Source organism: Nomascus leucogenys, chromosome 15 (assembly GCF_006542625.1).
Source record: "Nomascus leucogenys isolate Asia chromosome 15, Asia_NLE_v1, whole genome shotgun sequence".
Classification (NCBI taxonomy): Eukaryota; Metazoa; Chordata; class Mammalia; order Primates; family Hylobatidae; genus Nomascus; species Nomascus leucogenys.
The window spans coordinates 78,695,067-78,717,022 of record NC_044395.1 but is presented as its reverse complement, the minus strand read 5'-3'; the positions used below and the strand labels follow the sequence as shown (position 1 = coordinate 78,717,022).

Genomic DNA, 21,956 nt, shown 5'->3' with positions numbered 1-21,956 from the left:
TCCTAGAGATACAGCAGTGAAGAAAGTATACACACTTCTTCCCTCACCACAGAGTACAGTCTAGTGAAGAGGGGACAGTAAACACATCACCACACAAATCGTCCCTCACTACAGAGTGCCAGGTCCTCATGAGGGAAGAATACAAGGGCAGTCACGAGAATCTGATTTGGATTGGGTGGCCAGGGACCCTGGCCTCTGAGCGACAACTGGAATGGAAAACATGAAGAGGTCTGGAAGCCCAGTAAACTGAAAGCTTTGGGAGGTAGGAAGGCCCTGCTGGACATATTTAAGGAACAGAAAGAAAGCCAGGGTTCTGGATGCAAAGAGGGAAGGGAAGAGTTGTGCAGGGTGAGGGCACCAAGATAGTCAGGAGCCAGATCACTCAGGCCTCACAGGCCAAGGGGAGGCCTCCTTAAGGACCGTGGAAAGTCACTGAAGGGTTTTAAGCAGCAGAGTGACACGTGATTAGATTTGCAGTTGTCGAAGATTGCCTTGATGCCCTTTGAAGATCAGGGTGGATGGAGTGAGCAGCTGGGTTAGTTAGTTGGCTGTTGGCATGGCCCAGGTAAGAGAAATGGTGGCCTGGATCAGGCTGGAGCTGGCTGAGGAGGTGGAAAAATGTGGGGAAAGATTTGAGATGTTTTTGGAGGCAGAGTCAGTAGGTCTGGTGATGGATTATATATGGTGGTGACAGTAGGGAAGGGCCGAGGAGGAAAGCCACGCTTGGAACATGAGCAGTCATGAGTTTTGTGGGAATGGGAAGCGTGCCTCAGGGGCGGGAGGGCAGCTGCCCTCGGGGAAAGGGAAGGAAGTAGGGATGGGGAGGATGCCACCATGTGTCCTTAAGCTTTGGCGTCTTCCTGTGTGAACTGGGGTTTATGATAATACCTGTACCCTCAGGGTGAATGTTTCAGCTCTATTATCCAAAACCTCTTCTACAGCAGTCTTCCCTCTCCTTCACAGGTGGAGTGTGTTACTCTTGGGGCTGGAATGAGCATGGCATGTGCGGAGATGGCACTGAAGCCAACGTCTGGGCCCCGAAGCCGGTGCAATTTCTGCTGTCATCATCAGGACTCCTTGTAGGCTGTGGGGCTGGCCACTCCCTGGCCCTCTGCCAGCTACCAGCTCACCCTGCATTGGTCCAGGACCCCAAGGTCACCTACCTTTCCCCAGATGCCACCGAGGACACTGAATCTCAGGAAGCCATGGACAAAGAGAGAAACTGGAAAGAAAGACAATCAGAAACTTCAACCCAAAGCCAATCTGACTGGTCCGGAAATGGGGGACTATGATAGAGAATCTTTAATAAAGTGGCTTTTCCCACCAAAAGCCTTCCCAGAGAATTGCTTTGTTGGGCTGTGGGGTTGGCCAAAGAAAGGCTCAGGAGGCAGTGATGGTTGGGCTGACCACAAACCAGAATGATGGCAGGCTGCTTGCCCAGTGCCTGGGACTCAAGGAGACAGACATGCTTTCTACTCAGCAGAGGAGAATGAGGGGTTAGGTCTTCACTAAAGATATGGAAAGCTAACACACCAGTAGGAAGGCTCCAGCCCATCCCTGCCTGGTGGAGATAGAAAACCCAGTTCTATGTCCTTCATTATTTTGGCCCAGCAGCCTTCAATTCAGCAAAACAAAGGGTTCCTGGGCCATGCCTAGAGCAGCCCCTCCTGGGGTTTTATTTTTAAGGCCCAGAGCCCATGGTTTTCTAGTTCAAGAATATCGAGGTACCCTGATCAGGTGACTGGATACTTAAACAGGAAGGAGCTCTTATCTTGGTGACTGGAGGCGAGGGCGAAGGTTCTGGAGTAGGGGTGGAGGGGAGCAGAGAGGAGTATGTGGAGGAAGAGTCAAGACTTCTGGGAAGACCCAGTAGAGGAAAACCCTAGGACAGACAAGAGAGGCTAGAACCAACAAAACTCTCAGAAGATTTGTCTTCATCTGAGTCAGCCAGGACGCTGGAGCTTGTTTGTGTGACTATAATTGCTAAAATATATTGTTTCAGATGAGGGACAGGCCACAGCATGTGAAGGGGAGTCTGTAGGGATAGCAACGTCAAAGACTCTGACCCCTGACCGTCTGCCTCCCAAGCCTTAGCCTGTGCAGGAAGAGGGCCCTCAGGTAAGGTGGAGACCAGGCCAGATCCCCATTCCCTGACTTCCCTGTGGCTCTGGGGGACATATGACCTTTCTGTCTGCTGTGACTGGCAACAGGTCTTTTGCCAGAGGACCTCAGAGAATGGACTTTCTCTGGAGAACGGTGTGGCAGTGTCACCAGCTAGGCAGCCCAGGTCTGTGACCCATCCCATGCTGCCTCCTTGTGACTCAGAATGAGTCTGTGAAGGCTGGGCTGCAGTGGCTTCAAGTTACAAAATCCCAGGATACCAAAGTTAGAGGCCCTTGAAAGACCATCCAGCTTAGTGGCCGTCACTCTGCATCCTTTAGAGCCATGGGAGTCTCCTGAGAACTCAGTGGCCACCCTGTGCGTCAAGGAGACCAGGTAGATAGAGGTCCAGGTTCCCCCGGCCCCGAGACACACATCTTATTCCAAACAGCTTTAGTTGTTCTCTATATTGGGCTTCACATAACATTTCGCTTGACAAGAGGTCCTTGAGAAAGTTTAAAAACCACTGATTTTATTCAACATTTTCATTTGTTCATGTGGGAAAATGGAGGCCAAAAGAGGGGAAGGGACCATCTCAAGGTCATAAACCTCACTACCAGGCCAGGGTCCTGATTGAGAAGTGACCCAGCTAAGTCCTTGAGTGAGGCAAGGGTGCGATGGAGAGTAGCCCTAGGACCAGGAGTGAGTTCAGCTCAGGAGAGGAGGATGAGGACAATCTTGAGCTTCCCAGGCCTGAACATAGAGACCACTGACAGCCATAGACTGACCTTGAACATCATGCATGGAGTCCTCTCAATATTGCACCCTACAAACATGGCTGCCCTGGCCAGCAAATCCCTTGGTTCCCCACCTCTCAGGACCAGTAGAGGCCAGTACAGTCTCCAAGAACTTGAGGAATGGGAAGAAGGATATCTCCACGCACTCGGAGCTTGACTTGCCAAGGTGACCAAACAAACCACAGAGATGGAGCAGTCAGATGGCCCAGAGGTGACCCATACTGGAGTATGCCCAAGGACACTGGCCCACCACCCACTGTCCTGAAGGCCTGTATCAGACACACAGGCCAGAAAGCAATCCCACACCGGATAGCACTCAGGCCCATACTGCCTAGACAGTTACCACTCACAAAGAACCAATGCACTCTCTCTCACAAGGTTCCAGTTCAGAGCTCCCTCCTACCTCTTTCAGCACCTGCTGGAAGAAACCAAAATCCCAAGGCCTCTGCTGCTAAGTCCTAATGCCTCTCCCATGACCTCCTTGTGAGCACCAAAAAGAAGTGTCTCAGAGTTCCTTCCCAGCCTGAAACAGGATCAGGTGGTGCATTAGCCCCTGAGCCCTTTGATGCAGAACCTCAGACTCTCAGAACTGAGTCAAACCCTTCTTAGAAGAGACAGGTGCAGATTTTGATGCAGAACCTCAGACTCTCAGAACTGAGTCAAATCCTTCTTAGAAGAGACAGGCGCAGATAATCCACATGTGGAAGAATGAATGGCTGTTGGCACTAGAAGACATCATAGACCATCCCGTCACCTTGAGTTCCTCCATTTTTGCCTTTCCCGACAGCAGTGTTGGGCAGATGGGCGCTCTCCATGCTCCTTCACTGGCTGAATCTGATGAATGTCTGAAAGCACTCATCAGTAGATGTCCAAGCCCCTCATTCCTAATAGCCTGTGAGCTCTTTGAGAGCAAGAGACCAGGTCTTGGTCAATTTTGGAACCCCTTCGCCAAGGAGGGGTCCTGGAATGGAGGAAGTGCCCAATAAATGCCCATGAATTAACTCATCAGTACACCCCCACGCACCGTGGGGGGGAGGTTAAATGTGTGGGCTCTGATCCCCTTGTCACTATTCATCCTTTAACTTTTAGCCCTTTTACAAATATAACCATTTGACAGTCAATTTATGACAACATCATTCACCTGGTAAGCTAATGTGCTCTAACAGCTGTGGCTATTTGAGAAAATACTCATTTTTAAAAACTACTTTTTTTCAATGAACTAAGTGAATCAGTCTTCATATTCCTCCTGTGTGAGAAGGAAGGGAAAGAGGGGAGCAGGCCCCATTCTCTGCTCCCAGGTCGTTGGCCTAGCCCCTGGAGTGATGGTTGAAGGTCGAGCACAGACCAGATGTTGGTGGGACATCTCCATCCCTAACTACCATACTCACCCTCCCCTCCTGATCACAAGTACCCCATCATCCCTTGACACCCCCACCACCCTTGGCCCTGGTGGGTTGTGAGGGCCATGAGATCAGCCTTGGGTGAGATTGTGCTTAGGAATGGTGAATCCCGGCCCAGGGCTCAGGCTTAAAGCCTTCTCATCAGCCCCAGGCATCCACTACTTCTGGGTGAAGTGACTTCGTGATCAATTGAAACTGGGAGTTAGGGAGTTCGTTGGGAAACTGTTGGGGGCAGGAGTGATAGAGGGAGGGCGCAGGTGCATGCAACTGCTACAAGTTCAGAATTTCAGAGTGACTGCAGTGCGGAGGGAGGAGGGAAGAGCGGCTGGTGAGGCAGTGGGCTTTGCCAGCTAGTTGAAGGAGCTGAAACTCCAATCTTAGGGCAATGGGGTGTTTAAGCAAGAAAGTGAGGTTGGCCAGCTGCATGTCGGGGAGGCTTGGGGCAGGATCAGAAGTGGCTCCCTTCTGTCATATTCATGGAATTTCATGAAGGAGGGCAGGAGACCAGGTCCTGAGGTCCTGGGATTTAGGACCAGCCACTCTAGTGTTCCTATCATTTCCACACCTAATGGCCAGCCCCTGAAGGCCTCAAGTAGCTTGAGACAATTGTAACCTGAGCTCTGGAGTCAGACCACCTGCGTTAAAACCATGGCTTCGTCACACATTGGCTCTGTGGCTTTGGGCCATTACTTTACCTCTGTGCACCTTGTTTCACCTCTAAAATGGGGCTGTTAGGTGATGGTGAGCTGTCATTAGATAATGTGTGTAAGATGCCCGCATGTAGTAGATGCTCAATTCATGTTAATTCCCTTTCCCCATTAGCTGCTGTGTCCCTGGAAACCCATATTCCTAACGGCTTTTTGCTGAGTCCCACTTTGAGTCCACCAGGGCCCTTCTTTGCTGGTGGATCCCTAAGTAGAGTGGACATTACCCTCCCTGCAGCAGTGGAGGCTACTTGGCTTGTGCATCCTGATGCTTATGAATGGTGGTGGCAGCCCTGGTAGAGGCCCTGGGCAGAGGCCTGACGGTACTCACTACTCCACCGACCCCAACCCCTTGTTTCCTGGACTGCATGGGGCATCAGGAAGTTGAGGCCAATGCCTGGAGACAATGAAAAACTGTTAGATGAGAATTTGATACACACTTGAAGCTTCCCACCCACCCATCTGATCATGGACTCATGCCATGCTGGGAGGCATCAAGGGAACAAAAATCAGGGGAAGACTGACACCTATTTGTCTGTGGCCCTGGGCAGATCCCTCCCTTCTCTGGGCCTCATTTCCTCATCTGGAAAATGCTCATAGGTTGACCATCATGACCATTGTGGACTCTCTCCACCTGAACATTCCTGAAGTCTCTAATGGATAGAAAAGAATTGGAACCCCAAACCTCCACTTTGCCACCAAAGCCAAGTGAACAACCCAAGACAGTCAAGATCCCTAGGAGAAGGCTTTACCCCTCCCATGATACCTCCAGGCCAAGAGAGGGGTATGTGATGAGGGCATCCATCAGACTTGTCTTGGCAAGGGTGCTGCTGGGTAGGGCACCCAGATCTGACAGTCAAACCCTACCTCTGGCTTCATGAGAGTCAAGAATGGCCCTAGAAGTGAGGTGAGCATGGTCTGCATAGGGGGCTGGGAGCTCTAACATGGCCCGATTCAAGGACCCATCAGTATGGCATGATTCATGGAGAAGTTTCCTGGTCAGGTGAACCCCCTAGAGGATGTGCTGGTCTTAGGTCCTTATAAGCCCTGTGCCTTTGAAAGCTGCCTCCCTCCCCTGACCCAATAGGATCTGCAGCCCAAGGGGCCACCCTGCCCAACCAATCTGCAGAGGACAACTTTTTCCTTAGGGCCTGACTTTCCCCCAGCAAGAGGACAAGCACCTTAAGGTGGATCCTTGAGACCAGAGCAGCCAGGGCCCAGGTTTACCCCAGCCCAGCCACAGGGGACCAGAGGCCCAGACCAGAATCACGACACTGCCTGAAGGCAATAAAAACCCAAATTCATGCTTCATCTGAAAAGTCAATTTTTTATTATTGGGGGCCAGGGCCCAGGGAGGGGAGGTTGTTGAGCTAAAGCATCATTGCTCTCTTTCCAGGAAATGTTGTGAGCTGCAGTGAAAGCTTGAGATGTTGCATTTTTTTCAACTCAAGCATGTGTTTTTCAAAAATATCATCCTTCCCCCCCACCCCACTAATTTTAGAATCAGACCAAAGCCAAGCTACTGTCCTCTGTTTCTGTTGGGGAAAATACTATATTTATTCGAGATGCAGAAGTGTGTCTCTGCAAACCTCCGACTGCTTCAGGAAAACAAATCTGCTTTAGACTATACAGAAACCATGATACAAAATTTATTTCATGCTAGAATCGCTTTGCATAACATTGGGCATGCAGGTTTTTACTCTGAAGTACTAAATTGCATACAATGCCAGGTTGTGCCTTAGTAAAGGTGGAGGAGGGTGCTCCTCCCATGGTCCTGATCTTTTGGTGCTCTATATCCTGGTTTTAATGGAACACTTGGAAAATCCATACGGTGGTGATTATTTACTATGAACAATTTGTTATGAAAGCTGGTCACACTGGATCTACACACCGATAAGATGAGAGAATCAACCTAGACTAGCTGCTGTCAGGGGTCTTGGGGAGACGTCCGCTGGGTCACAAGCATGCCAAACGGGGAAGAAGGCAGCCGTGCGAGTTTCCACAATTCTATTTGGAGCAAAGTTCTCAGTTTCCACGTGAGAGATGAACTATGAAGGTGAGGTCAATATGACCGATGAGTGACCGACTGCCCTTTTTGGAAGCTTTCCTCTCGATCTTGTGTACAAAAAGGAAGCAATCCATTCCCCATCTCCGTCCCTCCTCCCCTCGCCCCTCACCCCAGGAATGTACAGGTTTCTACCGAACGCCATTACAGTTTGGCTCCAACAACGTGTGTGAAAGTCAAGAGCTTTGAAAGAAAATAGAGGGCTTTGATGTTTTTCTTTTTGTTATTGTTGTTGAGGGTAATCATACAGTTGCAGGGGGTTGGTGGGTTTGGTTTGCTGGGTTTTCTGTTTAACTTCATGCAAGTCATGCTAAGGAGCCCCTCCACCCCCCCTCCCCAAATAAAATAAAATTTTAAAAAATGAAAAGAAGGAAAAGAAATCCTCTACGGTCAGTTACCATTTGGCCGTAGAAAAAGCTACGTCCGTCCTAGTACAATGCCTGGGCCACTCGGACTCGTCCGGCAAACCTGCATGGCGTGAATTTACTCTGTCCGAGGGTGAGGAGGGGCTGCAGGTCCACCCAGATGCTTAATAGCCACCAGTGTCCTCGGCCAAGCCGCCTGGTCAAGTCACTCTCACAGCCTCTGTCGGCATATACTTAGCAATGACAGGGCTTTCTTTGCAAAGATCTGTATGTAAAGAATACAATTAACACTTGAGCTTCTCATCTTGGCTCTCCCATCCCGCTTGGTACTTAGTTTTTAAGAAGGAGGAGGAAAGACAGAACAGCCGCATGCAGAGGCAGGCAGATTCTTCTCCAGCTGGCTTGGTTTGCCCATGCACTGAGCCAGCCTAGCACGCCTCTTTCTCTCCCTCCTGGGGGGAATGGGATGAGTCCCTACTTCTGCTCTGCACATTGACTCACACACCTGCATGCCTTCTGGCTCGCAATTAGCCTGAGAAAAACAAGTCCTCGGCGGCTGTCATGGCTCCATGAGAGCGCAGGCTGAATGGATGTGGGTGGGGACACTTCACCCTTAGCGCCTCCCAAAGACTCTGGCACCTAAGCCTCGGTGGGACTGAGGAATGGGTATCTCCTGTGGACAGTGCTTACCGCTGGACTCCCAGCCACTGCAGGGAGCGGGGCTGCTCCTGTCCCACACTCCCTGGGCTTTTGGCAGCACAATAAAGAGACTGTCTTGTCTGCTCTTTGGGGCCAACACCAATCAGTCTAACATTCAAGATGACGGAGACAGAAAGCCCACGAGAGCTTACTGGGCAGGGCATGGACATTGAGAACTGTCTGTCTGTTTTTCCCCTCACTCCTCAGGCATTCTGCTTCTGGGCATTCTAGCACCTCCAACTGGGAAAAAGCCAGTCGCAAAGGAGAACATCAGGCCCATCCATGGTAGGTGCTAAGGATGGGACCCTCCTGAAGGCTGGCAGCCCTCCGCCATGCAGCACCATGCGGGGAGTTGCACACCGTGCCAGGGCCTAAAGGACCTCTGGGCAGGGCAGAGAAGCAGAGACCAGCCTAGACCAGGTGGGCACAACTAAGCACCAGTGACCAGAACCACGTTCCCTCGTCTCCGTGCGGGCTGCCTCTCCTCTTCTGGGTTTGCCTTTGCTTTTGCATTCTGTTTTCTCCTGCATGTGGTTTAATCACTTCAAATACTGGAGCAGTCGTGAATGACCATAGGCTGCACCAACTGTTGCTTTCAAAAACCCAGCTCCTCTTCTGACCCAGCCTGCTCACCCCGGTCAGCATGCATCTGTGCGCGCGTGTGAGGCGCTCCAAGACATGCACGAGCTGCCCAGCCAGTCTGCTGCACCAAGAAAGGCGTCCTCTGCCTTCTAGGTCTGGACGAGTGCCTAGAGGCTTGAGCCTGGGCACCCTGGGCCCCCACCCCAAGCCTCTCCCCAGCCGATGCTGAAGCTCTAGGAGAAGTCTTTCTCTCCAGTGGGGACAGCCTAGCATTCTGACTACAAAGAGACCTGGAGCAGTGGCCACCAGCAGCCTCAGCCTTCACCAACCACAAGAGGGTGCTGACCACACCCTGGGCAGAGGCCCATGGGTGCTGGGGATGGAAGGGGCTGGACCGTCCTGCTCAACCACCTTCTCTTGGCAAATTCTCCATCTGCCACTGGCAATATTCTGACTGCAAGGACAATGGCCTTACCCTTAAGCCCTGAAGACATCTCTCTCTTCTTGCCTCTCCTCCCTCTGGCCTGTGGATTGATTATCTTTCAAGGATGCCTCTTCCATGCCAAGAACATGGATCTTGGGTAGCTAAGGTCACAGGGTCCTGGCCCACTCTACTGCCCTCCTCAACCAGGGGAGAGGAGAAATCACTTTGCCTTTGGGACCTGACCTGCCATCTGCCAGAGCAGCCTGGGGGAGTCAAGGCTCCTCCTGCATTCCTGGGTACCCCTGCCTTGGGGTCATGGCCTAAAGTCAACCTGTCCAATCCCTTCTCAACTCCCGGCAACCCACAGCTGCCAGGGCCTCAGGTTCTCTCTGCCAGCCTGACATCTCACTTGGGGGAAAGGGCCTCAGCCCTCCAGGGGCCGACCCTGGGAGATTCCCTCCATCCTTGCCCCCCTCGGTGTGCCTGCCTGCCCCTCAGCGCCCTTGCCCGCCGCCCTGCCCACCCATCTGCAGGAGCGCGAGGCGGCCCGGACGATGCACGGTGCTCCGGCTTCCTCTACATACCCTTTCTCATTCCTCCACCAGGTGGGCACGCGTACTCCCCGGTTGATAAGAGGAAGCAGGGTCCGTATCTCTCGCGGGTGCCCGAGCGCGTAAAGGGCAGGCCCTCATCGGGAGTGAGGGCCTGGTCTATGTGGGGGCAGTCTTCGTTCGCCAGCGCGGCCTTCGCCACCTCCCCATTCAGTTTGGAATCTTCAAACATATAAGCAGAAGCTATTGAGACACTGAAAACTGTTTAGTGGGGGGCAGGGGGGACAGGCCAGAAGCGGGGTATTGGTAGAGGGCAGCTCGAGCGTCCCTGAGGACGGAAAAGCGGGCAGGCTGTGGAGGGAGGAGGGCACAAGGCAGGGGGCTTGGAGGGGGGTTCAGCTCATTCAGGCAGCCTTCGGGCTGCCCACAGTGCTGGGAGTGGGGACTCCCGGGTTTGCTCAAAGTTTGCAAAAAGATGATTTGGTGATGGGCCCAGCAGGTGTGGTGCTGGGGGCCACTCCCGGGCCCCAAGCGGGGCCGATGAAACAGGATGGTGTGGATGCAGTCATGGGGGAGAGCCAGACACAGAGCTCAGGGGGAAGACAGACAGACACGCAGAAACACTCCAGTCTAGAGAGGGGCCTTTCCGGACCCCTCTGCTGCTGACCAGAGCCCAGCTGCCTCCCGTCCACAGCCAGCCAGTTGCTCGGGCTTCCCTAGCCCCATCCAGACCACCTCATCTACTCTACCCCATCTCCCATTAGGATCTCATCTGATCATCTGGTTCACACCACCCCCACCCCCCATCTAATCACTCAGCCTGTGCCCGTGCCCCACCCCCTAACCCCATACAGACCTAAGCGGGTCACTCTGTATGCCCTGTTCCCCGTACAGACTAGGCCTGGTCACACAGTCTACTCTGTTCCCACACAGACCTGGTCCGGTCACTCTATGCCCCAACTCCCATATAGACCAGTCCTGGTCACACAGTCTCCTCTCTGCCCATGCAGACCCAATTTGACCACTCCATCTGCTCCGTCCCCCACACAGACGGACCCAAGCTGATCACTCGGTCTGCTCTGGTCCCCACACATATCAAGCCAGTGTCTTCCACTCCATGCTGCCCCCAGCAGGCCTGGTCAGCTTGCACAGGCACAACAAGGATGTATGCATGAGGCTGTGACAGCAGGACAGGGATTTGGGAGGGGCTCCCATTCCTTTGTCCCCTCTGGTCAGTGTCCCCGGCAAAGCAAGGCAGATGAATGTGTAGAAGACAACAGCGGCTGATGGACTTGGGTGGGGGAAATTGGAGTTCTGGCCTCTGTGGCAGCCTGAGAAGAAGCCTGGGAGCACATTTGGTGGGGGGCAAAGTGTGGCCAGAGCAAGGAGCTCTGTCTCTCCGAGATCTTGGAGCAGAGCCGTGGAAGCCTCTGGAGCTGACAGAGGTAGCCCTGACTGGCCTTTGCCCCCATCCCATCATTCTTGAGGACCGAACCTGCCCCAAACTCTCTGCCCTCAAAGCGGAATCTTCCTGGCCAGGGTGGAGCCAACTCCAATACTTCATCTAGGGTGAGAGCCTCAAGCACAAGCCCTTTTGTGGAAGAGGGAAACCAACTTGGGCACGACCACGTTAGAGGAGGCTCTCTGAAAGAGTAGAGGGGGGAAAAGGCTGGAGACAATGTCCACCCAATTGAACACGCTCCCGTGATCCTGTTCACATCATGTAACTACACGCAGAAGTGATCCTTCCCCACGTGCACACGCTGAGCGTGCACGTGGGTGGGATTACCGCCCGTGTACACATCATGTCACTACAAAGAGGCAGTCAGTCAAAAGAGAAATGGACCAATCAGGTTTATTCGTAAAGCAAATCCAAAAAAATCCCATCATAATTTTGGAACTTAAAAAAAAAGTCTTTCGTACAAGATGGCAAAGCATTTCACGTACAGTGCGTTTCTTGACAAATCCCAGGGGCTTCCCTTCCCAATTTACTCTGAACTAAAAAGGCCAGTTGCCAAGGTAACTCCTACACCATATGACTGGGGCCAGGGCGTCTCTGGGGTCTTGGGGCATGTCTGCAGGCACACACATGTGCTCACAGACACGCTGGTCCTGCCTCCCACTCTGGCTGGCCCCGTCTTCCATCCAAGGGTCTCCGGGCTGAGGGAGGAGGGTGTTGGGAGAGGGGAGGGAAACAGTATGGAGAGGACGCAGATGACAATGTGGGGGTTGAGGCCCATAGCACCCTGAATGAATTTTCCTCAAGGGGAGAACAGTGGGTCCTCCCAGGCAGGGTCTCCTTCTGGGAGGGGAGTGAGGACTTGCTGAGTCTCTGCTGGCCATCCTCTGCCGGGGGAGGTGTCCACAGCCTGCAGTTCTTGCCTGAGGGGGTGGGTCAGAGGGGGGTGCCTTCTCTCTGCCTCTGCCTCTGCCTCTGCGGAGATGGTGCTGCCTGAGACTCTTCTCTGGCTCTGAATGCTGGGCCCCCGCCCATTGGCTCTGTCCGCAAGCCCCCAGGCCCTGGGGGCTCCCAGCTCCCACAATCTCTAAAGGGCCCAAAGTTCGGGATGTTTTTGGGCAGGGGACAAGGAGCATCCATCAGGGACCCCTGGAGGGATGACAGCCCGGCACTTTCTCTCCTGGGGGATTCCCGGGACACCCCTAGGGCCTGCTGCTTCTCTCAACCCTAACCTTTGAGGAGGGGCTAATGATTGGGTGGGGAAGTTTAAGGCTTGCTCTGTGAATGGGCCCAGCCCCCTGGGCTGTTAGTTTATCTATGGTTTAAGATGCTTTCAGAAACTGGAGTATTGTCCCTCCCCAACACCAGAGGGGTAGCTTGAAGAAAGAGAAACTAAGGAAGGGCCAACTGTATAAATCTGGGGAACCCATGAATAGGGCCAAAGGTGTGAGCCCCCACCCCTGCCCCGTCCTTTGGATAAGAGAGTGGCTAGAAGCCTCCATTCCCACCTGCTTTCCAGAGGCTGGGGGCCCTGCCTCCCCCAGCCCAGGGCCCCCAGGCCCCCACTAGACCCACAGGCCTGCAGTGATGAAATGGCAGCATGGACAGCGTCTCAGAGATGGTTTCCAGGCTTGAAATGGGCTGAGATGAGCATCCGCGAGAGGGTCATTTTTTTTTTAAACTTTGGAGCAAGGAGAACCCGAGGCTGGGCCCTCAGTCAGCAGAGCTGGCTTTTCTGCCCTGGTCTCTAGGCACCGCCAAAGTACTTACTGTTCACACCAGCTGCGGGCACCGGAGGGGCGCACGCGGGGCTGGGGTGGGTTGGGGGTTGCTGGGCATCTCCTTGGGTTTAGCCCTGAGGGATCTGCCCAGCTGGGACTCAGGAAAAAAGTCTCGGGCTAAATGGGGACAGTCTGTGAGACACGAACAGGGAACAATCACGAGAACCGGCACAAGTCATGCAACAAAACGAGGAGAGAGAGAGAAACATGATTAGTGGAGAGAGAGAGAAAGAGAGAAAATGTGAACAACACGGGAAAGAACACCCATGCCTGGCCCCCGGCATCACTTCATTTCTCCGCTACTTCCCCCACAGCCCACCTAAGGACAACAAGGACCCCACTCAGGGCCCACACGCTGCTGACCCTGCAGTTGGGTCCCTGCAGAAACTCTCTTAGCCCCACCTGCTGCCTAGTCAGCTCTGCCCAGCACCCTCCCCGCCCACGGATAGCACCACTCACTGGGCAGCCACTGCCGCCCAGCAGGAGAAGTAGAGGGGCTGGGGATAGGGGACTTTAGACCCCTTTGCCAAAGATAACCCAGAGGCTGCAGGGTTAGCTCCCAGGGAGCCCAGGCAGGGGCTTCTCTGGGACCTCACTGCTGTTCTAGGTGCCATGGGTAGGAAGGGAGCCCGGCCACCACCCCTCCCTCCTGGCCACCCACTGCTCACTGACGTGGGACCCTGCAGCCCTGGACGTGGCACCACAAAGGACTGACCCACATCACAGGAGCAGAGATGGACAAGACACATGCAAATGGGCATGGCAGGATGGAGGAGGCACTGTGGGCTGTCCAGAGTGGGCGGTCTGGGCGTCCGACTGCAGATGCAGGAGGGAGCCCCTTTCTGGGAGAGAAGTAGCTTCTCCTGGGCTCCTCAGCCCCAGACAATCCCTGGCTGTGCCAGGGCGCCCTCCTAGCATCCCCCAAGAGGTCCTACAACCAGGTGAGAATTGGATTCTTGATGCCCCTCCCAGGACAAGCCCTCAGACACTGGGGCCATGCCAGCCACAGCACAGAGGAGGAGAGCAGATTGTCCCTGGGACAGACACGCAGACTGAGGCTTCAGGAGAGACCAAGAGGTGGAGGTGAGGGGCAGGCGCTGCTGGCACCACTGGGGGCTGGCCTGGGGGGCGGGGGCGGGAGGGATGCCCTCAGAACCCAGCATGCCACACACAGCCCCTAACTCTGGTTTTAAAAGTGGAACTGGAGAACCTCAGGTTTTGGCGAGGCTACTAGACTGCCTTGGGGGTACAGTGAGACTGGAAAGGCCTTGGGGGGCTGCATCTCATCTCTCACAATTCCTGTGGGGCCACCACATTTACCCTCCTTGCCCCTGGCCTCCCCCTCACTCTCCCACAAACTCACCCCAACCCTATGCCCATCTAGGTGCATGGCTGCAAGCAGGAAAAAGGGCGAATGGGAAGAACTCTGGGGTGCAGAGGTGGGGACGACGCCCCTAAAGACCGCAGCTCCTCTTGGTGGTGGATAGCCGGGTTCTCACACGCCAGCTTTTGGAGGGAGAAGTGTTCTGGTGAGGGATGAGGCTGGAGCCTCGGGGGTCAGGATACCAGGACAGCACCAACACCACCGGGAAGTGAGTGCTTGGGAAGGGCTTGGGAGCACAGCTGGGAAGCAGGGGAGGCAGGAGGGATCCAGGCATCCAAGCTCCAGAGGGCAAGCTTGGGAGGGCACCAAATACTTCCTCAGCCACAGAGACTGTCCAGGCCAGAACTGTCTGGGCCCCTGAAACCTGGGACCAGGGCAAAGTGGCTCTCAAAAGCAGGGCTGGGGAGAGACTGTGGAGCCAACGGGCAATCCCACAGGAGTGCATGGGTTTTACAGGTTTTGTGTCCTGGGATTAGCTGGTGTGCGCGTCTGAACAAACACATCTGCACTCCCTGGGGGGCAGGGGGACTCCCCACAGGATACTACTGTCATCGTCCAAGAGTACAGAGGAATCTGGGCCTGCCTGGAGAGCACTGGGGATTCCTGACTGGCTGGCCCAGGGCACCTGCGCTTGGGGCAACAATCCTGAAAGATCCAGTGTCGGGGAGGATGCAAAGGAAGGGCCAGGTAGTGCCACGGTGATGCCACTCAGGTTGAGCTCTTCTTGCCAGGCCCACATGGAAGCTGGGGCCTGGGCCAGCCCACGCCTTCCCCCTAGAGGCCCAGAGCCCTGTTGGTAGCTCCTGAAATCAAGTAACTAGCTAATCCAAAGCAGAGAGCTCAGAGCTGTTTCAGCCTCGGAGACCCCTGCCCACTCCTGGCCATGTTCCTCTCAGGCACCTACAGAAATCCCAGGAAGGGGAGGGTATGCAGCAGGGTGAAAGGGCTGGGAAGCCCCCATGGGCAAAGAAATGGGCCTTGAGGGTAGTGCTCGGGCCAGCATAGCTGTGGGGTAAAGCCAGGAGAGGATTGGGATGGGGTGGTGGATCAGAGAGCGCCATAGCAGGGAAGAAAATCAATCATCCATTGGGGAAGGCCACCCAAACCAGGGGGAAACTTCCCCACCTGGGGCTGAGCTAGCCAGCAGCCTCCTGCCAGACCTGGGCATGGGGAGGTCCTTCATAGACTAAATGACACCTGTCACGTCAACCTCCCGCTCACCTGGCACTCCTTCTTACTCAGTGCTGTCATTCTTCTCTGGGTCATCTGTTCCTTTGAAATCCCTGTGTCCACAGAATAAGTCGATGGTATTCCATGGGTAGAGGTAGACTATGGGCTTTATATCTTCGGACCAGAGCCCCATGATCAACTTTATGTGCTATGTGCAGGTTCTCATAAAACTGAGATAGTCCCATAACAAACCACTAGCCATGGAATATTAGAATATATCCCGCGGTGACTAGTATTGTTTCGTGCCCCCCTCCCCCCTCCCGGCCCCCAGTGAATTCAAGGGAAAGTGGTTGTACACTGGTTGGGATGTCTATATTGCTGCTGCAGTCCCTACCGCTGGAAACGGGGAGAACCCTCGGTGGGAGGCTGTTGCTGGTCTGTAGCGCTTTCATCTAAGCTGCCCAGGGTGGCGGCCCCCTCTCGGCTTTTGCTCGGCAGCCGCTTCCATCAGGTCACCGGAAACTCCCACTCGACCATCAACCCAAACAGACAACGTGAAAGCTAGAATCACTTCAACAGGTTCCTAAAGATAAAGGCTAAACTCTAGAGTGGTGGTAGAAGATGAGTTGGTTCGGCATGCTATGGGGTAAGTAAGCTTGTCACGGAGGGCTACAGGCGTCTCCTGGGAAGGACCTCGAGCTGGGCAGCCCGAATCAGGGCAGGAATTCTACTCAGCTATGGAGACAGGCTCTGCTGGGGGTGAGAACCCTTGCGCCTGCCTTTGCAAGGGACCCTCCTGCCCAGATCCCATGCACCATCTCTGCCATCTACACAGCCTGAAGGCAGCCGTGGTAAGGACCAGATCAAAGGCTGTCTAGCATTTCCAAATCACACCCGCCCCCACTCTGTCCCAACACCGGCTCAGTAGCCTGAGTCAGAGACTCACACCGGACTCCTGCCCCGCCGAGCAGAGCCCCCCGGCTCCTGCTAAGTTAGTCCTCAGCAACCTGGCGGGCCGCGTTGTCTCTTTAGAACATCACGAGACCAACCACGTCAACCTCCTTACCCAGGGGCACCAGTGAGGTTCCTCTAGCAGGCTCTCGCCTTCTGAATTTGGCCGCCCAGCATCTCCCTGGGCCCCCAGGCTCCACACCTCGAGACTGAGTGCGGGGTCCGGGGTCACCCACGGAACTAAGGAAGCAGTCTGACTGGATCTGGAATCATCGCTACAGGGGGCGGAGGTGAAAGGTCAGATCGACATGCCTCTAAGAGGTTTCCTACCTGCTCTGTTAATTTCTAAAATTTCTTCCTGGGCCAGCGGACATGTGTCACTCTGAGTACTGTGGTGTGGAGAGTTTACGACAGATTTACAATAATTGGGAGATCCCAGCTGCGGTGGCCGCGGAATATGCTTCTTTTTTTTCTTTGGTAGTTTCTGCTTAGCCATGGCTAAGGAGTAATACATCCCGAAATTGTTCACGATGACGGGCACGGGCATGGCGATGGTGAGCACGCCTGCCAGCGCACACAGGGCCCCCACCAGCATGCCGGACCACGTCTGCGGGTACATGTCTCCGTAGCCCAGGGTCGTCATGGTGACCACGGCCCACCAGAAGCCGATGGGGATGTTCTTAAAGTGCGTGTGCTCACTGGCGCTGGGGTCGTTGGGCTGTGCCCCTATCCTCTCGGCGTAGTAGATCATGGTGGCGAAGATCAGCACGCCCAAGGCCAGGAAGATGATGAGCAGCAGGAACTCGTTGGTGCTGGCTCGGAGCGTGTGGCCCAGGACCCGCAGGCCCACAAAGTGGCGGGTCAGCTTAAAGATGCGCAGGATGCGCACGAAGCGGACGACGCGCAGGAAGCCCAGCACGTCCTTGGCTGCCTTGGAGGACAGGCCGCTCAGCCCCACCTCCAGGTAGAAGGGCAGGATGGCCACAAAGTCAATGATGTTGAGCGAGTTCTTGATGAACTCTACCTTGTTGGGGCAGAAGATGACACGCATGAGGAACTCGAAGGTGAACCAGACCACACAGACGCCCTCGATGTAGGTAAGGAAGGCCTCCGTCTCGGCCTCCCGGTAGTAGCGCACCTGCGTGCCATTGCGAACGTTCTCAATCTCCGTCTTGTTCACGATGGGGTTGAAGCGCTCGTGGGTCTCCAGGCAGAAGGTGGTGATGGAGACCAGGATGAAGAAGAGGGAAGCGAAGGCCACATACTGTGGGGATAAAGACACAGTGTCAGAGGGAGGCCCACCCAGAGTGGAGAAGCCTGGGTTGCCTCTGTCCAGTCCCAGGGCCAGACGGGGGGAGATGCCTGCACCAGGCCCCCTGCAGCACGTGCCACATTTCCCTCCTCAGGGCACAGGGGGCCTGCACGACCGCCAGGGCAGGCTCTAAAACCCTCCTACTCCGTCTTCCATGCTCTCTTCTTCCCCCTATTGCCAGCTAAATGTGGAAGCCTCAATAACTAGTATAACTACAGAGGGAAGGAGCTTGCGTCCCTGAAAAGAAAGACATCAGCCAAATACCCACATTGAACTGCTACCTGAGTGGGAAATAAATTTCCATTGTGTTCAGCCACTGTGATTTGGAGCTGATTTGTTAAGGCATTTAGCTACCCTGCCCAATAAAAGTGACCCAGCCTGCTGGGGCTGAAGTTTGCAAAGAAATAAGAGGGGGCAGCTAGAGTGGAATGAAGCCCCTCAGAGGCCGGATCTCCATTTGTTCTCCCAGCTCCAGGCTCTTTGCTCTTTTTCATGGGTCTGTACCTCCCTCATGTGGTCTCTTTCAGGTTCTATCCTGCCTAGAGCTGAAAAAAATGTATGTCTTCCCCATGGTCTTAGACAGCTTTCTAAAATGTACCCCCTCTCTCTGTCTTCCTAGGAACTTGTACCACAACATGGTAATGAGTTCCCTGTCCTTGGAGGTCCTCAAATAGAGCCTGAATGATCTTTTGTGAGAGAGACTGTTTGAGGGTTCAGGCATCAGGAGGAGAATTGCACCAGGGATCCCCAAAGGCACCACAAGCCATAGGCTCTGCTTGACTCCTTTCCAGCCCTAGGGTAGGGGTGTGAGTGGGAGGGAGGAAGAAGCTGCTGGAGGCCTGGGGCTTCCCAAACATGTGTGGCTGCCTACTCTCTCAGACAGCACCAGCGAGAAGGAAATGGCCAGGATCACCCTGCCTGTCCAGAACCACCTGCTCTGGCCCTGAGCCCCCAGCAAAAAGGTTTGGGAGACCCTTTGGTTTGGTTTGGAGGCCTCATCTAATGACCCCCTGGGCTTCTCTAGTCTGCAGCAGGCATGGGTACCGAGGAGACAGAATCGAGCAGCTTTCTGAGTTTCAAACCCTCCTGCTCAGACTGGATTCTGGGGCAAGGTCTCTTCTCACAGTCTCCTGCCAGCCCCGTCGGGACTCTAACATACTGTGGCCTCCCTTGGCCCTGCCCTGGGTGGATGGGCCCCTGCCAGTCAGCCCTCTCTCAGGGGCCCAGATAGTCACTCCTGCCTGCATGTCCTCACTGCACCCCACCCCTCTGGGTCCCCCTTGTCCCTGCCTAGCCATGGCCAAAGCAGTGCCTTCTCCAGGAGGCAGCTCTGGGCTACAGTCTGTAAGGGGTGACACCTTTGTTCTCTGACCTGCCCTCATAGATCATTTGGAGGAGGGCCGAGGTTGCGCCCTGTGTCAGCAGCAGGAGGCAGCCATGCTGCCCCTAGAGCCCGCCTTGTTTGCAGTGATGCCCCTCCCCCACCCAGGGGGTGCCCTGGAAGTCCCAGAACAGTCTTGTTTGGATTAACCATGGTCACAGGGCCTGACACTCAACCTGGCAGGGATCTGGGAACCAAGAATTATGTGGACCTTCCATACCACATTCTGTGTTGAGGGAAGCTGGGAGCAAAGGGAAGTGACAAAGTTGGCATCTCAGAATGACGGAGTGAGAGTAGCCTGTAGATATGATCTGCTCTGAGACACCACATGCTACGAATGGGGAGCTGAGGCCCAGAAACGGGAAGAGATCTGCCTAAGCTAAGCCAACGGGACTCTACGAGTCCTGTTGGTTCTAGAGCATTGTGCAATTTTCAGAAAACTGTCTCTTGAGCCACTACCAAGTGTGGTCCATATGCAGCCTTCCTTCCTTCCATCCATCTGTCCCTCCTTTCTGTTTTTAAATTTTTATTAATTAATTAATTTATTTATTTTTATTTTGTAGAGATGGGGTCTCCCTATGTTGTCCAGGCTGGTTTTGAACTCCTGGCCTCAGGTGAGCCTCCTGCCTTGACCTCCCAAAGTGCTGGGATTCCAGGCGAGAGCCATCCCACCTGGCCTATCCCTGCTTTCTTTCACCAGCGCATCATCCTCCCTTCCTCCTTTTCTCTCTCCCTCCCTGCCATCCATTCATCCTTTTTAATTCATTCATACACCCATCCATCCACTCATCCTCCCTCCCTTCTTTTCTCTCTCCCTCCCTCCCTTCTTTCCATCCATACATCCATTCATTCTTCTTCCCTTCCCTCCTTTTTTCTTTCTCTCCCTCCCTCTTTCCTGTGTCCCTCCCTCCATCCCTCCCTTCTATCCACCCATGCACCCATCTATCCATTCCTCACAAGGCACCAAGTTCTCCCTGGCACAGAGTTGAATAAGGCCTCATTCCAGCCTCAGGGAGCTCCCTGCCTAGCTCAGGTGAAGGATACATTCAGAGACAAGTACAATGCAGTGGACTGAAAAGCTGAACCCTCAGCCCTATGAACTAGAGGAGGCTGGAAAAAGGTCAGAGTAATTTGTGCGCACTTGAGAGAGGCAGGGTGGAGGCTTAAAGCCATGGCTCCCAGATCCAGAAAGACCAGACCTGGAGCACGACAGAGGTAGACCAGGAAAGCAATGTAGAAGCAACGGGAAGAGGCCACCACGCTGCCTGCAAGTTTGATGAGCTCCAGAGCTCTCTCCATCACCAGAGTTGCCAAGGCTCTTGGAGCTAAAACACACATCCTGGTCTGCTGGGTATTTGGCTTCAGATCCCCCCTAGAAGGCCCCATTCTGGAGCTTGGCGTTCACAGCCCAGAGACTCCCTAAGGGCAGGGCAGGCCCCCCAGCTGCACCCCCTTCTCTGGCCTTTGTATGGGAGGAGAGGAACAAGCACACTATGGATGACCGAACGGTGCCAAGAGGCAGGGCCCACTGCACACTTGGCTCTCAATCCTGGCTGGAGGCCGGAAGCACCTCCCCTCCTCATTGCCCCATCAGCCAGGACATCCCGTTCCCAAACCGCCCCCCCAACATCCATTCTCCACTGTACCCCCTGTTCATATGGGACTCTCTCCGGGCAGGGTCACTGCCATCAAAGCAGGTTTTAGACTTCAGTCTTGGCTACCAGAGGGTGCTTTCAACTGGAATCCCAGCTCTGCTCATGCAGCCCGCAGAGAAAGCCCAAATTCCCCAGCCTGGCACACGAGGCTCTCCACGTCCTGGCCTCATTTGATTTCCCAGAGTCCTCTCCCTGCATGCACCCAACATTCTTGCCATATGCAGCCCTCTGCCATTTCTGACCACAGAGTGTCTCCCCACCTCCGTGGTTTTGTACCTGCTATTCCTTCTGCTGGAGAGTGCTCCTGCCAGTCTCTGTCTGGAAAAATCCCACTCATCCTTCAGGGCCCTACTAAGTGGCCCTTCCCCTGAGGTGAGGCTCCCCTTCACAGCCCTGGCCCACAGGAGGTAGCAATTGAAGGGAGTTCCCCAGGAGTCTCTAAATGCGCCCCAGGGAGGCAGCAAGCCCATCTCCGATTCCAGCTCTTTAGTGCCTGGGGAGGCTCACAGGAACAGCCCAGACAGGGCACTGATGTCCCAGGAGCCTGGTAACTCCCAGGCGCCCCCACAGCCCTCAGAGCTCTCATCTCAAGTGCTCCTCTCAGTTCAGATCCCGATTGGAAAACTCAGGCCTTATAAGATTATGGTAAAAAGTCTTTGTTTCTCAGGGATCAATGGATAGCCTGTCTAGATTCTTTCCTCTCTGGGCCCCAGTACCCAAGGAGTGGGGGATGGGGAGCAGGCAGCAGAAGCCAGGTCCAGGTGCAAAGACCCCTTTCCCAGGGAGAGTCAGGAGAGGTAGAGGCCAGCCCTCTCGCCCTGCTCAGGCTCCCTGGGCGCCTGCCTTCCTGTCCTTTGCTACTGTGAGGCTTGATCTTCCTCTGTTACAGCAGAGCCCCAGCAACATCAAATCCCAACGGACCCTTAGAGTGCTGTGGAGGAAGATGCCTCAGCCTGCTCCAACCCCAGTGTCCTCCTAAGTCTAGACCAGCGGGAGGTCAGCCACAGGCACAGCCGGAGCAAGAGCAACGAAGCCCCACGTCCCTTGTGTTCATTCTCCAGGGCTGCCTGGAGAAAGGAAAAAGCTCCCAAAGCTTGAGGACCTACTATGCGCCTTCAGTCCTCACACCAGCTTGGTGAGACGGGGCCATATCCCCCTTGCGTCAAGGAGGAAATG

At 54.6% G+C, this 21,956-nt stretch overlaps 2 protein-coding genes across 10 annotated transcripts in view; one reads left to right on the top strand and one right to left on the bottom strand.

The window, feature by feature from the left end:
* Positions 1 to 1,329, top strand: part of SERGEF (secretion regulating guanine nucleotide exchange factor) — a 230,645-nt gene extending 229,316 nt beyond the window's left edge. For all 9 annotated transcript variants that reach the window (XM_030829607.1, XM_030829600.1, XM_030829605.1 and 6 more), the window contains one exon: positions 964 to 1,329. In XM_030829607.1, the coding sequence (XP_030685467.1) occupies positions 964 to 1,292 (329 nt within the window). In that variant the 3' untranslated portion in view covers positions 1,293 to 1,329. The remainder of the gene's footprint in view (positions 1 to 963) is intronic.
* Positions 1,330 to 6,308: 4,979 nt separating this feature from the next.
* Positions 6,309 to 21,956, bottom strand: part of KCNC1 (potassium voltage-gated channel subfamily C member 1) — a 47,183-nt gene continuing 31,535 nt past the window's right edge. Inside the window, exons 2-4 of the mRNA XM_003254283.3 lie at positions 16,763 to 17,696; positions 9,721 to 9,909; positions 6,309 to 7,696 (exon numbers count right to left, since the gene is read on the bottom strand). Coding sequence (XP_003254331.1) covers positions 7,632 to 7,696; positions 9,721 to 9,909; positions 16,763 to 17,696 — 1,188 coding nt within the window. The 3' untranslated portion in view covers positions 6,309 to 7,631. The remainder of the gene's footprint in view (positions 7,697 to 9,720; positions 9,910 to 16,762; positions 17,697 to 21,956) is intronic.